Consider the following 16,293-nt stretch of genomic DNA (forward strand, 5'->3'; position numbering starts at 1 on the left):
CAGGGAGCTAGGGTCAGCACATCACCCTGATCTCGATGAAGCCTGGAGAACACCAGTGTGTGAGTGTGTGGGTGTGTGAGTCTGCGTGTGGTTCATTCTGCTGATGATAGCAGCTGAGCAGAAGCGACAAAGCGACCCGCGAACTCAGCAGAGTGGAGCAGAGTTGAGCAGAGAGGGCAGCGTTCAGCGCCACCTAATAGCCTACATGTTGTTGAACCTAGGTCAATTTAAATCCCATGAACCATCGTTATCAATAATGCACATATTTGAGCTTAATCTATTTTTTTCTTTCTGGCTAAGGGTTGTAGGCCAGATTTAGTGCTAAACAAATGTGAAAACAACTAAAGCAAACATTGAATGCTGCATTCCAAATGTATCGCCTACTATTATACCGTGGTATTATTGTGGTGGTTAGCCTATATTAGTGCCCGTAGGTAGAGAGGTGATTAGTCGTAGGTGCCGAGTCTAGCAAGTATGTATGTAGTCTCTTTTGCAATGGCAACTCCAGATTGCCTCTAGGGGGCAGCACTTGACCAGACCACCAGCTGAGCAGCTGCAGGAATACTCAAGCGCAGCACATGACCGCAATAAAGGTGCATCTAAATTAATTAGAATATTGCGCAAAAGTTAAATAATTTTAATAATTAAAGTAAAAAAAGTGAAACCCATTTATTATATAGATTCATTCCACCAACAGTGAAATATTTAAAGCCTTTACTGGTTTTAATCTGGATGATAATGGTTTACAGCTCATGAAAACCCAAAATTCAGTAACTCAGAAAATGTGAACATTGCATAAGAAATATTTTGAATATGGAATTGTTGGCCTTTTGCAAAGTATGTTCTTGTATATGCACTCAGCACATGGTTGGGGCTCATTTGGAATGAATAACTGCATCAATGGGGAGTGGCATGTAATAGATCACCCTTTGGCCCTGCTGAGGTGTTATTGATGCATAGTTTTCTTCGATAGCGGCCTTCAGCTCGTCTGCATTGTTGGGTCTCGTGTCTCTCATCATCCCCTTGACAATATACATTTTCTATTGTGTTCAGATCAGGCAAGTTTCCTTACCCATCATGTTCCTATCAGGGGCCCTGTGTGTACTCATCAGGGGCCCCATGTGTTTCGTTCAGGGGCCCCCATGTGCTCCAATCAACGCAGACAGTACCCTAAAGGTAGGACGGGATTTAAGCCGGATGGTGATAGCCGCGGCATCTACGTTAGCATCATGACCTCATAGCAACCCGACACAGTGTAGCCTGCTGAAAAACGCGACACAATGAACAAAGAGCAACAATGTAGGGCGTCCAAGAGGGACGTCAAACTTTTGCGCAACATTTTCTTCATTAAACCAAGCTTTCCCCGTTGTCCACTTTTTGCGGTCGAAACCCGAACCTTGCCCCGCCTTTGCACACTGAACCAACCCCCACCCTCAAAAATGCACCATATCAGGGGACCCATGTGTTCTTATCAGGGGCCCCATGTCTTCCTATCAGGGGCAGCATGTGTTTCTATCAGGGCCCACATGTGCTCCTATCAGGGACCCCATATGTTTCTGTCAGGGGCCCCATGGGTTTCTGTCAGGGCCCCCCCATGGGTTTTCTATCAGGGCCCTTGTCTGTCAATTAAAGTGGGATAAATGGAACTACAATCAGATGATATATTATCTATGTATGTATTAAAGACCGACTGAGACTCAAGTGTAAAGAAGCTAACTAACTGATTCAAATGTTGTTGTGACTGCATAAAACACTACAACAAATAAAAAAGAATGGGGATTTATGAAATAACGTACTGTTATATATTTTTCTATTTGAAAACTAGTTGAGAGTATGAATATTAAGTGAGTGAAAGCCTATTAAACTTAGAAAAAAATATTTCTGCTTTATTCATCATTGCGACATTATGCTTACTTGAGCAAAGTCCACTGGCTGTGATCTGATAACCTTTAATATTTCATACTGCCATCATAACAGCGGACCTGGGCTATAAACACTTCTGCATGTGGACTTTGAACATTGTTAATACACAAAATAGCTAAATAAAATCATAGCTTAAATCAAATCAACAAGCACATTCAAAGTACACTGTACCAATACACCCTTTGGAGTAATAAATATATTTACCATATTGTATGCCATATTTTCTGTCTGAATAAAGTTCTGTTTATGTATTTATGTATAATGTATGAGGTTATATTAACATGATTTGTTATCCTGAAATCATGCTTGTGATTGGTTCTATCAGAGAACTGGAGGAACCGTGTGCGTTTTAAGTGCTTCTGTCTCTCTAGCCCCTCCCTCTTTCTGAGACCCTTAAAGGCTACTGGTATATATATATTAAATTTAAAGATGTGTTTCCTTAAGGAGGAGGTAGGGTTTGGGCACATTGCTCAAGGAGGCATATGACAGAATGTTTAGGTTGGGAGTGGGACCCCCCAGAGCCACAGCACTGAGCTCAAGGTACGCTCTGAGTGGTGTTGGCCCAGGCCGGGAAGTTGCCCAGATCAAACATGGCGTATCCCCACGTGTTGATGCCCAGGTTGATGGTGAGGATCCCGATGATGTTCAGCATGAAGCCCGCCTGCACCTGTGGGGGGAGGGAGGGCATTCGACGTTAAAGCGGAAGTAGGTACGATTGAAGGTCAACCGTTGGACCTTAATCGGTTGGAAATGGAATTAGCCATCCGTCAGCTGTTAGCGAGGGAAAGTGGCGGTGAGAATATCCACGGAGGTTTTAGACCTTTAGACTTTAGCCTAATTTCTGCCCAACCTGAGTCTTCCATGATTGGCTTTGTTATCATAGCTCGCACACAGGTGTGTGAATCGACACTTTATCTTCTGCTCTTTTCTGTTTTGTTCTCTCTCTCCCAAACTCAAATCTCCTAAAGCTTCACATCTGTGCGGGACCTCCCCACGCCTCGCTGGAGGGCAGCCCAGCGGCTCTCGGAGGAGGAAACCAGGGGGAACAGCTCCTACCATGTCCATGACGCGCAGGTTTCCGAAGGAGAAGGCGATGGCGTTGGGGGGCGTGGCCACTGGCAGCATGAAGGCCAGCGAGGCGGAGACGGTGCAGGGGACCATGACGTAGAGAGGGTGGATCTTAATAGCGGTGGCCTGGAGAACACACACACACACACACACACACACACACACACACACACACACACACGCACACACACGCACACACACACACACACACACACACACACACACACACACACACACACGCACACGCACACGCACACGCACACACAAACACGCACACGCACGCACACGCACACACACGCACACACACACACACACACACACACACACACACACACACACACACACACACACACACACACACACACACCCACACACATGGTGAGAGAGGGAGAGAAAGAGAGAAGGTTGTATCCCATTCCCGCCATTGTTTGTGACTTTTCTCAGTTTCAACCAAAGTGATGCAGGCCATTCGAGGGTTCATTGCGGGCCGTACCATGGAGGCTAGGATGGGCAGGAACAGGGTGGTGGTGGCCGTGTTGCTGGAGCACTCTGTGAAGGTGGCCACCAGCAGACACAGGATAATGGAGATGGCAAAGGGGGGGATGCTCTTCAGAGGAGCCAGGCTCTCTCCCAGCCACAGGGACAAGCCCGACACCTAAAGGACGCAATGCAAGGCCAAAGGGCGAGGGACTGTAGCATCAAACACTTCTGTATGGCAAATCACAGGTCCCGGAGGTCAATGTTCTGAAGTTAGACAAGAATTTGGCCTCTTTTTTACTTTACTACTTCAGTTTCTCTTCTAATTCCTGTTCAGTGGAGTAACAGTCAGGTGATCAGCCTTCTTCTCTGCGGTCCTACCTCACTTCCTGCCGCCAGGGCGAAGCCTCCTCCCAGCAGCAGGATGATGTTCCAGGGCATGCGCTCGTGCACCACCTTCCAGTTCAGCAGCGTGGGTGGAGCCTTGATCCTCTTACCTGGAGAGACAAGACAACCGGACACCTGAGAGGAGACCCCCCAGCAGCAGACCTCCCCCATGTCCTGAGAGGAGACCCCCTAGCAGCATACAGCCCCCCTGTCCTGAGAGGAGACCCCCTAGCAGCATACAGCCCCCCTGTCCTGAGAGGAGACCCCCTAGCAGCATACAGCCCCCCTGTCCTGAGAGGAGACCCCCTAGCAGCATACAGCCCCCCTGTCCTGAGAGGAGACCCCCTAGCAGCATACAGCCCCCCTGTCCTGAGAGGAGACCCCCTAGCAGCATACAGCCCCCCTGTCCTGAGAGGAGACCCCCTAGCAGCATACAGCCCCCCTGCCCTCCTAGGAGACCCCCTAGCAGCATACAGCCCCCCTGCCCTCCTAGGAGACCCCCTAGCAGCATACAGCCCCCCTGCCCTCCTAGGAGACCCCCTAGCAGCAGACTGTCTAACCTGTGTCTGGCTGGTTCCCTGCCCCCCTGCTGGGGCAGCGATGTGGAAGGGAAACTAATCTGAAGGGTTGTTTGAGGGCAGGTCATCAACCCTTCATCACTTGACCAGCAGGTATTTGTGTGGCCGGGAAAGCGTTCTTTAAGGTGCTAGGGGGTTTGGCTGCTTTAGACATGATGTATAGCTACACACACAGCCCTTACCTTCTGCAGAGAAACCATAGTCTCCGAAGCGGGGCAGCTTCGACGGGATGACGAAGAATAGCATGGACATAAAGATGGCGACGGTTCCGTCCGTCACAAACCTAGGAAACATCGACACATTAATATTAACTCTGCCCAGGTGTCACACCGCAGTTAGGATCTCTAATAACCTGTACAATTTCTTGTAATGTTAATATAACTTTACCCAGCTGTCACGCAGTAGTGTGGAACTCTACTAACATGGATCATTTCTAATGAAAGAATTACGAATTCTAATAATGCCTACACGGCCTGCTGCCTTCTGTCCAGCCAAAATGTGAAGGATGTGGTCTTTAGTTTCAAGAGGTGTGGCCAGCATTAAGAGCAGAACCGGCCACCTTCTAATAAGTTCAGGTTAAACATTGACATCAGCATCACTTCCATTGACTCAAAAGGAGACATTGAGTCGTCCCCAGGCCTGAGGTAACCTGACTACAGAGCCCTTGACCCAATGTGCTGTTGGTCCGTCTCGTGGGTCGAGGAGGGCATCTCCACAGGGGATCCATAGAGACTGCCCAGGCTAGAGAAGACGACCCGGGCCCATAGAGAGGAGGACGGGCAGTGACCGGGAGACTCACTGCCCGTCCGTGTTGAAGAGCACGGTGGCCCAGCCGTCCATGAAGCCGGGCTCCCTGGTGAACCACAGCACCACCAGGGTGATGAAGACGGCCAGCACCGCCCCCTCGGCGAACGCCATGCGGCCCAGCTTCTTGTACTCCGCCCGCATCACGCCGTACGCCTCCTTGTCCCGCTCGCTGCTCATGCCGCAGCCAAACGACTTCTTGAAGCTGAGCAGCAGCACGGCACCGAGACAATCAGTAGAGCAATCAGAGTAGGACCCACAACAACACACCACAGGTCCAGGAGATCAACACTGGAGGACTGTTTTCATCTTTTAAACATTGATTGAAGTCTTAAAATACTATTCACCAAATGAAGAAAGACAAAAAAAATTGCGTCATAACCATAACTGCTAGGTAGCAGAGCCTTTATAAACCAGGAGGTTGTGGTTACACCTCATTGTGTAATGGTTGTGATGAACCAGGCCTAGTGATCTAGTGTAGCCTGAGAGAAGTGAACGAGGAGCAGGTGGGAGGCTCTTACTTGAAGCCCATGAACAGCAGCTGCAGCCAAAGCCAGGAAAGCACCAGCATGATGACCATATTAGGGAAGGCAAAGCCGAACCAGCTAGCAAAGTTGATGATGTCACCGTTATTGGGGTAGATCCTGAAGGGGAAAGGTAAGGAGGGAAGAAAAACAACAACTTTCTTTCTTAGTCTTGTCTATAACTCTTCTGTTGAATACTAAGTTATGGTATAAGAAGTTCATATAATGGTTGTGTGAATGATAATTCAAGAGGGCATACTCAATCCCCATAGCATGAACTAAGTGTGTGTGCATAGCAAAATGAACAGAAGGGTGAGAACCACAACGATGTGGACAATGCATTCCTCACTGTGCCGAGTTGTGAACTCGGCCCATCTAAACCCCATAGGGTTAGGGTTATGGGGTTGTAACCCTGTACCTAAAGAGTGCATGTGCATACCAATTTACCAGTTGATCCATCTGATGTTGTTCTGGTGATCAGACCAGCGACCCTCCAGGCCTCACCAGGACATCCTTTACAATATCATCTCTCAAAATACCTGGGTTTGCCCTATGCCTAACAGCATATAGCCGCATGCCAATGATGTAAAAAATACCAATATAGCACTTTGATGACAGTTTGTGGTATAGTTGTTTGATGATTGGCTGTTATGTTGTCCACATCTCTGTACTGACTGTCGCACCTTGGTCCAAAAGACAAAAGCACTGCACATCCATTTGCTGAATTGTGCACACTAAATACTCTTCAGCAGAATCGGCACAAGGAACTCATGTTGACAAATGATATTGGGAACGAATGTTTGAAGCCAAAATACGCTTTACACGGTCTGATCACACAGACCAGTGTTGTAGTGCCAGGGAAAAGAAAAATGTTTTTCGAGTGAGCATGGTAATCTATGCTATTTTCTGACTGTAGCTATTGTCACTAACAAAATCAAAGCGTATGGTAGAATATGCAGTTGTAAGGTCCCGTCTTTGACGGAGATGGTTTACTGTGTTGTCTGAACTGCGACTGTCCTAGACTATGTGGTTGTCAAGGCAGACAAGAAACAACCCTCTGGGAAACAGCTTGGTTACGGTACTTCTGTAGCCCTGTTATAACTCAACGTCAGGTGGAATGATGTTTGTTTCTGCACATCTTCCTCCTTGGGCCCTGTATCGGAGGTGCATGAGAAGTGCCTAAAGGAGGCCATCTTACTTGTCCACTTGTCCCTTGAGGATGAGGTTGGGCGTGGTGCCGGTGAGGGTGGCTGTGCCTCCGATGCTGGCAGAGTAACACACACTCAGACACATGCCTTTGGTCAGCGTAGCGTACTTCTGCACCCGCTCCACCCTCATCTTCTCCAGGATGGAGTCCAACTCCGACTCCCTGTGGTTACTGTGCTCTGGGGCTGTGGGGTCAAAGGTCAGGACTAAGCGACATTCCATGATGTTCTGACATCAGAAGGCTCAATAATGTGACTGGATTTCTAACTTACTGTCAGCCTTAAATAGCAGCCAGTCCGCCACTACTTCCACCACTACGGCCCTGCAGAAGGCCACTCTAACACCCTGCAGGAGCCTACTTACACAATGTCCTTCATTAGCAATGAATTCAATCATTATTAGGCAACAGGTGTTACACCTGGGACAGCAGCTGTCTATATTGAAACATCTATCAAACGGACGTATGTAGAGAGTACCAGACAGACGACAGCTAATCATCTTTAATCACAGACTGTCTAGGGTTGTCTAACCCTGCTACATCCGGGTTTGCCACAGCGCAAGTTGTTCGGCAACGATAAACAATGGGGACTATACTTCTTGATAGTGCAGAGGACCTGAGGATCTGCAGCCTGATGGAACACTGAAGGTGTTGACGCCGAGCCCCACCCGGCTGCCTCACATCCCCATGGGAACCCTCGCTGGCCAATCCCTCCCGGTCGTCTACTGAAGCGTACCATCGTCCAGCGGCACCTTGCCCCCCTCCGAGCCCTTCTCCTCCAGCGCGTGGCCCCGGGGGGCCTCCAGCTCGTAGCCCTGGTTGTCCTGGCCGGGGTCCCTGGCCGCCCGCAGCTCCCGCTCGTCGGCGGCGGCCTCGGTGGCGGCCAGCTGCTCCAGCACGGCCTGGGCGATGGGCAGCATCATGGCGGTGGTGGCCGTGTTGCTGATCCACATGGACAGGAAGGCGGACACCAGCATGAAGCCCATCATCAGCCTGGGGTGGGGGGGGCACACGTCAACAGACCTGTGTACGAAGACGATGAAGCCGCACACAGCGCCAGGTCCAACCAAGGATCAACACTGCTTTGTTCTGTGTGTGTGAGGCTTGTTGTGTGTGTGTGTGTGTGTGTGTGTGGGGGGGGGGGGGGTGGGGGGGGAGTCTCTTACAGGGCGGGCCTCACTCCCACCAGCAGCAGCACCCTGAGAGCGATGCGTTTGTGGAGCTTCCACTCCTCCACAGCGATGGCCACCAGCAGGCCTCCAATGAACAGCATGTTGGAGTCCTTCAGATACTCAACACACACCTGGTGCACACCCACACGCACCCACACACACACACACACACACACACACACACACACACACACACACACACACACACACACACACACACACACACACACACACACACACACAATTAAAGGTATGTCTCTATTCATTCACTTAACATGAGCTGCTCTGATCAATCAGTTCAATTTTTCAACAGATTAAAGTTATTATATAGCGCTGTTCATGAGCCATAAAGCTCAACTGCACCAGTCAGCAGAAAAGTGTCCCAAGGTTTCCCCAAGGGCCCGATAAGAGCGGCCTGATTCTGACACTTTGATGGATTCATTGACTTCAACTGTACTCCATTAAGCCCTCATTAGATGGCGAGCCTTTCCTTCATGGGGCTTGTTCTAAAGTCCAGTAAGTCATGCCTATTAAAGTGTGTGGGCGGGTCAGGACTCCTCTGGTCCGTACATCACAGCCCAGCTCGTCCACAGGCCAGCTCCTCTCCAGGCCAGCTCCTAACAGGCCAGCTCCTAACAGGCCAGCTCCTAACAGGCCAGCTCCTCTCCAGGCCAGCTCCTAACAGGCCAGCTCCTAACAGGCCAGCTCCTAACAGGCCAGCTCCTAACAGGCCAGCTCCTAACAGGCCAGCTCCTTTATAGGCCTGCTCATTCACTCCTTCCTTCCTTACAGGAGCGCTGGTCTCCAGTAAAGTTAGTGCTCATGAATGGATCCGCTTCTACTCGTCCCTGAAGCGTTGCATCCCAAATCAAAACAAGAATCCTTGAGAATCCTCTCATTTCTACCTAATAATAAATAAATAACAAAGCCTTATTATGAGTCGCATTGATTGATTGATTAATTGAGAGATTCAGGTGATTGGGAGCCCTAAATCGGCCTTGTGTTGCAAATGTGATGCAGTAGTGAGCTGTAGGAAAGAGGTTGGGGGTTATTAGGAGACAGGGGGGGAGCAACCTGCACGCACATCTCCAGCCTTCATGATGCCCATCAGGGGGAAGAGGACCACGGGCAGCAGGGCGGTCACGGCTAGTGGCATGCACTCTGTGCACCAGTACAGCGCCATGAGGATGATGGCGTAGCCACATTTCGCCTCCTGCGCACACACACGCGCACACACACACACGCACGCACGCACACACACGCGCACACACACACACACACACACACACACACAGGAGGATTGATAATAATACTGAGATTCATGCTTCATTGTATTGGTAAAAATAAATACACATCTTGCTTATGACACGGCTGTAGACACACTCATGCACTTATGTGTTATCACCAGTGTTGGGGAGTAACGGAATACATGTACCGGCGTTACGTATTCAGAATACAAATTATAGCTAACTGTATTCCGTTACCGTTACAATTTAAATAGTTGGTATTTAGAATACAGTTACATTGCTGAAATCAATGGATCACATGACGATAATTCTGTTTCAGCAGTTTATTCGGGCTTTCACTCCAACAGCATTTAGTGTGCAGTGCGCACTAAACGAGTTTGGTCCCCTTGGTTCGGTACGTTTGCGTTGGTGTGAATGCAACCACCTCACTTCGATGTGAACCCAATCCAATTCTACAAAGCATATATCTCTTTGGACGTAACAGGCACCCGCTCTCTCTCTCTCTCTCTCTCTCTCTCTCTCTCTCTCTCTCTCTCTCTCTCTCTCTCTCTCTCTCTCTATCTCTCTCTCTCTCTCTCTCTCTCTCTCTCAAGGCGATTTTATAGGCCACACCTAGCTCAGTGAAGAAAATGTTAGATGTAATAGCAAATATCTTTCGCATGAACATACCCTTATTCTTTGTTCCACTACAGCAAATTACATAAAATAGTTCACTTTCAGGGAGACTTGTGCCTAACACAGATAAAAAACACACCAGAATAGGCCTGTTTAAGCAGGATTTGATGCTGCATTCCTACACTTATAAAATGCAATTCAATGTGGAAGTAATCAAAGTATTCAGAATACAATACTCAGATTGAGTGATAAAACGGAATATGTTACATGTTACATTTTTGGGCATGTATTCTGTATTCTGTAACTGGATACATTTTAAAAGTAACTTTCCCAACACTGGTTATCACACACACAAAAACACATACACACACACACACACAGCCTTGACCCAATGAAAGGTCCTCGTAATACAGTAAGATAGGTAGCATTCTGACTACTTTATCTCTCTCTCTTTCATCTCTTTAAAGGCCATGTTGTTTCACACATTAACACACTGATCCTCATCCACCAAGCAAGTTCCCCACAGCCTTGTCTTCCCTGATAAGGCCTTATCAGTCAGATAAGGTTTATGAATATACATTGCCCTTCTGAGAATCAGCAGTAAGATGAGTTTGTATTTTCTGTAGGAAATAAATTGAATTTGTGAATTCTTTTAATTTTGGCCATTGAAGAGAATATATCATCACAATGATTGAAGGAACTCTAATGTGGTTAAAAACTGAGTTGCATGCATAAACATTGTCTTGCAATTTCCTTCATGACTCATTGACTATTTTTATTAACTGAAATTAATTGAAAATCCGGTCACCACCTTACAATGACTGATATGTTACTGAAACACTGTCAGGTGTTCTACAGAGTTCTTCAGAGTGAACATCCTGTACAGGACCTGAAGTTTATATTTCTATGATACCAGTGTTACTTAAATCCTGTACGTGTGTCGCCTTTTGATGTAAGGCAGTGGTCAATTGAAAACGTATGGACGGACCTGACATTTTACCCATCAAGCCAGTTGAATATGGTAAACAAATATACATATATATATATATATATATATATATACATATACTGATCAATCAATAAAATGGAAGCATAGTCACAGACGTACGCCCTGACAGGCACATACTGACCGACGTGGGAATGACGATGGGCAGGGGCAGGAACACCAGTGGGGTGAGGAATAGGATTAAATAGTTCCTGTGGTGCCACATCCACCAAGGAATAGCCGCCATCTTGGCTCCCAGTATTCAGTAGCTGAAGATGATCAGGGCAGCAGATACCTTCTGGTCTCCTGAAGACGATCAGGGCAGCAGATACCTTCTGGCCTCCTGAAGATGATCAGGGCAGCAGATACCTTCTGGCCTCCTGAAGATGATCAGGGCAGCAGATACCTTCTGGTCTCCTGAATACCACAAGGCCAGCCGGGCGCCGCGCGCAGGCAGGAGAAGAAGGAGGTGAGGAAACACAGATCGACCAGGCCAGCTACCGACGGTTCAAGGACGAGCAGAAGGTGAAGAAGTGTAACGCAGGAATGCGTTGGTCAGAACATCCTAACACCCGCCGGGTTAATGAGGAGCACAAAAGGGTATATAGCCACTTATATCTCTGTCTGATAATCAAACATTAACCACCACAAAGGAAGGGTGGGGGGGGGGGGGGGGGGATGTAGTGTGAAGACAACCAGGGAGTTAAGGAAACAAGAAGAGCATATTGTCTGGGGAACACCACTCTTTCAACCTCAACAGGGGTCTTCAGTCATGGTTGGCTGGTTGTAAAACAGCTTCCAGACCCTTTCTCCAGACAAGCTATGGACTCTGATGCAGGCTACTGAAACTGACTATACCATTTAGCCACTACTAGTTCACAGAATTGGCTTCGAACTACAGTAGTTGAAATCAAATGTCACCAGATATAGTATAAGATATTGTTCTAGCCCGTTGTGTGACCACAATGTTGGTCCTTTCACACCAGAAGGCAAAGGAAAGAAAAGGCCATGCACTCAACCCATTCAGCACCCGATACGACAACATTAGAAACTTGTTGGTCGAATAGCTTTAGGCAGGGAGGGGAATCAAGACACCCTAGTCTGATCTGAGATCCAATCATAGAACGGCGGAAATGGAGCCTTCTCGAAGGTTGTCTTGAATGTTTTTCCGACTGGGAAAAGGGTCATTAAGTCATAAAAATATTAAAAGCAAATACATACGATGTTTCAAGAACACACTTCACCGGCAGTGATAACATCTGATAGTGGGAGGGATTTAAGAGTAGGTTACACAGCTCCATATTCTATTTACACCCTACAGTCATTTTCTAATCATTGATATTGGAAAGGAAATATTTATCTGCTATAAATAGATCATATAAAAAATATTGTAAAGATAGGTTTCGCCTTAACTTAACAAGCGGCCAAGAGTTAGAGGTTCTAACACTTCACAATCAGGGTATAATAATAAGACCATTAATTAACATTAGTTAATGCAGTATTAAGCAGTATTATATAGCATTGGTATAGGGGTACGGCCCTTACATAAGTATTTAATAATTTTTAAACAAATACCTTACCTTATATGGATACCAATAGTAAACATGAGCACCATTAACAGTCATAATAATTAGACCTGTTCATTTACTGTTAGTTAACGCTTATTGCTGGGCTATTTTATTAGAATGAATGCTTCATTGGTGTACCGTTTTTATATGCTACACAATCGCTGTTTTGTCTTTTGACTGTTTTGTGGTGGAAAATTTAGTATTTGTGCTGATCTTGTGCGAACTTGTAAATTACTAGCCGATCTTTTCCATTGCCTTCCTCTCGTCAGTATCTTGCCGAAGGGGCTTCATGTTGAAGGCATCCATATAACCCTCAAAGACCATCTGAAGAGCAGCTTCAGAGAGCGCTAAGACAAGCTGGTATCCCTCTTACATTTTCATCCACTATACTGCTTTGCTTAAACAAGAAGCTTCAATGTTTTATCCTCACAAGATCATTTCCAAAGCAACCGTTTTTGTTTGTCTGTCTAATTTGGTAGAAACATTGGTCATTGGTCAAGAAAGAAAGGATTCAGTTTTCACAGAAATAGGAAAATATATTATATGAAAAAGATGTTCAACTTTTATGGAAAGTGTGCATTAGTATATAATGCATTGCAGAGAATGTTTAGGCCTGTGTCACAAAATGATAATGACAAATGCTTAGCAATGCTTGTTAGCATTAGAGTGTGATTAAGCGAATACGTTTTATTTATTGAATTTACTCGCTAAATTCTTGTTTCCTGTTTCATTGAGAAGGTATTCTATTCTAAGAAAAATCAGTCGGGCAAGAGGATGAATCATCCATAAGTTCAATATGTGTATTGCTACAGAGGCCAGTTTGCATGGTGTTGAAAACCTTTAATCACATCTTACAGTTCACTACTGCTGGAAGTTTTTTAAGACAATTATACATATACAGTTCACCGCCTCAAGCAACATGATCGGTTGAAGCAAACATGAAGGTTTATCTGTGATCAGACTTTTTATATGATTCCAAGGTCTGATTGGAGTCTAGTAAAAAGATGTAGCCTATGTTCGGTGTTAACTCTTGTGACTAAATTTTGCCACATAAAATGTGCTACTGCTAACATTCATTAGCAAAAATAATTATTATATATATATATATATATATATATATATATATATATATATATATATATATATATATATATATATATATATATATATATTTATATATATAAATATATAACTAAAGGGCACTTAAACGTCTTCATTCCCAGGTCTAGGGCCTCCCACCCCTTCAGGGTGCAGCTGGGTTCCTCCTCCTCATCCTCTACTCATGTGGTGCTCAATCACAGGCCCGCTACGTGAGAGCGGACCTTCCCTCTGGTTGTGAGGAAGTTAGTGACGGTGCCGAGAAGGGTCTGATCAGGTGACCACTTTCAAACGCAATAGCGGCCATTTATATCCAATAACAATAAAAATCAACAAAAACATTTGCAGATCAAAATATATTTCTCAAAAAGTACTTTCAACCCTTCAAAAGAAAACCAGTTCTGCTTCTCCAATTCTTTGTCTCCTTTTTCTCTGTGTCTGTGAACACAGCAGCCATTTTTACATTCAACTTTAAAGCTGATGCTCCGCCTTCTCCGGACACATGGTCCTATCATTTTGTAATTGGCTCTCTAGCTTCACCTGGAACCCCTTGTGAAGGAAATCATTCAAAGAAAACAAAAAATCATATTCAACTCCTAAAATAAAATTACAACACACACGTATGTAAGCAAACAGAATAAGAATCATACAAGTCAAATTCACATCTTACTCTTGACACATTCATGCTTCATCAGGATGTTTTGTTTATTTTCTTATACAGCCGTAAGTAACTTAAAAAGCTCATAAAATCGTATTACTTCCTTCTCAAATGCATCAGCAAACCAATAGGCCTATTATGGCTATTTATGACGTTTCATTATCGATCAACTGTGGACGATTTGGAAGTCAGTGTAAACCGACCTTCACATTGTCCTCCCATTAGGAAAGAAGCTTTGATCTTGGAGCTTCTACATGGATCTCTTCGTAGCCTGTCCTCTCCTCGTCTGGAGCTAACCTGCTGTGAAGATATGTGTGTGTTTAGGCAAATAAATGTGACATCAATGTATCCAGGGAATCCTTTAGTTAAATAGAAGCACCAACAACTCAAGAAGGTCAGCTGCTGTTTTATGGAGGGGGCACTTTATCACTGCATCAGCAAACAAACACAGCTGTACAAACTAAGTATTACTGTACTCATAAAGTTACCTCAAAGCACCAGATACCGCAATGCCTTCTATCTCGCTCGGGGGATAAGACAAGGCTGTCAGAAGGAACCATGGGATCCTCCAATCAGGGAACACTGCCATATTGAGAAGACGCGGATTAAACCAAATAATGTCTCCCCATAATAAAAAATAATGTCACGATAACTTACAAAACACTGACCTGAAAAACATCAGTATCAACATAATAAATAACATTCCTCCTACATGGAGATGGTCTGGCTCAGACCCCCTCAGACCCAGTCAGACCCCTCAGACCCCCTGAGACCCCCTCAGACCCAGTCAGACCCCTCAGACCCCCTGAGACCCCCTCAGACCCAGTCAGACCCCTCAGACCCCCTCAGACCCCCCAGACCCCTGAGACCCCCTGAGACCCCTCAGACCCCCCCAGACCCCCCAGACCCCTCAGACCCCCCAGACCCCTCTATGCTTCCATTACATAAGCCTTCTGCCTTGCCTTGCCTACATGACAACACCAAGCTAATCAATACAACCTCATCTTTAAATGCCTCTGTTGATACATTTATTAATATTACATTGTCCTTTTGGCACTTGTCTTGTTGTCCCATGATGCACTCTGATGAACACGCCCTGGAAACAGGAGTAGGCCCGTTGATGCATTTATAGCTCTAATCAGAATCAGTTCGTGAAGGTGCGCAAGATTAGGATCACAGATATTCATTGCAGAATATTATTATGGATATGACTTATTTGTATAGCTGAATCTAAGTTATTACAAATATCCATTGTAATGGTGAGTGTACCTAATTTCTGTTTTGTTTTTCTTAATAGATGCGTCATTCCTGCACATCAATTCCAAGTTGTCCCTTGAGAGCTGCCCATCCTGCTGCCAACTGCTCCATTGTACGCTGGGTCTGGCTTTCAAACTGCAGAAAAAAAAATATTGAAATGCCGTATGATAACACATCGAGAGCTTTGGTTTGGTTAATTGTATTTGAGGTTCATCCACCATGTGCCTTCCGATGTTGGTCCAGCTAAGAAAACGTCTGTTTGTGGTACAGCTAGGTACTTTATAAACGGTGGTGATTAACCAAACCAAGCAGTGGTTTGGGGGCCAATGAAAACGTTTGCCTATAAATTGCTATGGGGACTTTTTCTTTTTAAGAATTAGGTATAATTAAGTATAATTAAGAACGGAAGTAGAGTTATTATTTTTTAATACCGGTACATAAACACTTATTAATTAACGACAAGCGCAATAAAGAACACACTGTGACTGCGCAATATAATACAGTGGAACCTGGAACGTCAACGTTATTCATGGAAGCGCGACAAAGGTATTTTCCACCTAAACACAAGTGATAACACACGTGATTGTCCCACACCGGTCCGGGGTCCCGGGCCCGCGGAAGATATCAATCGATGATGTCAGTAATGTTTTTCCTTATTAGACCACACAATATAGCCTACCATATAATTCAGTTCAGTCCTTTTCAGTTTAACTTTATTGTCCCAAAAG

At 45.6% G+C, this 16,293-nt stretch overlaps 1 protein-coding gene across 1 annotated transcript; it reads right to left on the reverse strand.

Annotated features, from left to right (window-relative positions):
• Positions 1–1,859: 1,859 nt before the first annotated feature.
• On the reverse strand, positions 1,860–11,241 carry slc13a2 (solute carrier family 13 member 2). Its single transcript, XM_060055909.1, has 12 exons — positions 11,130–11,241; positions 9,222–9,350; positions 8,132–8,268; positions 7,692–7,958; positions 6,960–7,130; positions 5,759–5,881; positions 5,233–5,442; positions 4,616–4,716; positions 3,850–3,965; positions 3,485–3,646; positions 2,980–3,117; positions 1,860–2,590 (listed from the first exon to the last, which is right to left on the reverse strand). Exons 1-12 carry the CDS (start codon positions 11,229–11,231, stop codon positions 2,459–2,461), a joined length of 1,788 nt encoding a protein of 595 aa, XP_059911892.1. The 5' UTR covers positions 11,232–11,241; the 3' UTR covers positions 1,860–2,458.
• Positions 11,242–16,293: the final 5,052 nt, after the last annotated feature.

Source organism: Gadus macrocephalus, chromosome 7, assembly GCF_031168955.1.
Source record: "Gadus macrocephalus chromosome 7, ASM3116895v1".
NCBI classification, from domain to species: domain Eukaryota; kingdom Metazoa; phylum Chordata; class Actinopteri; order Gadiformes; family Gadidae; genus Gadus; species Gadus macrocephalus.

Bases quoted from the DNA above. Each gene is read 5' to 3' on its own strand.
- slc13a2 (XM_060055909.1), bottom strand. From the start codon at position 11,231: ATGGCGGCTATTCCTTGGTGGATGTGGCACCACAGGAACTATTTAATC. The intron at 9,351-11,129 runs GTCAGTATGTGC...GTGTGTGCGCAG, and splicing joins CCATCGTCATTCCCACGTCG to GAGGCGAAATGTGGCTACGC. The intron at 7,131-7,691 runs GTAGACGACCGG...CAGTAACCACAG, and splicing joins CTGGACGATGGTACGCTTCA to GGAGTCGGAGTTGGACTCCA.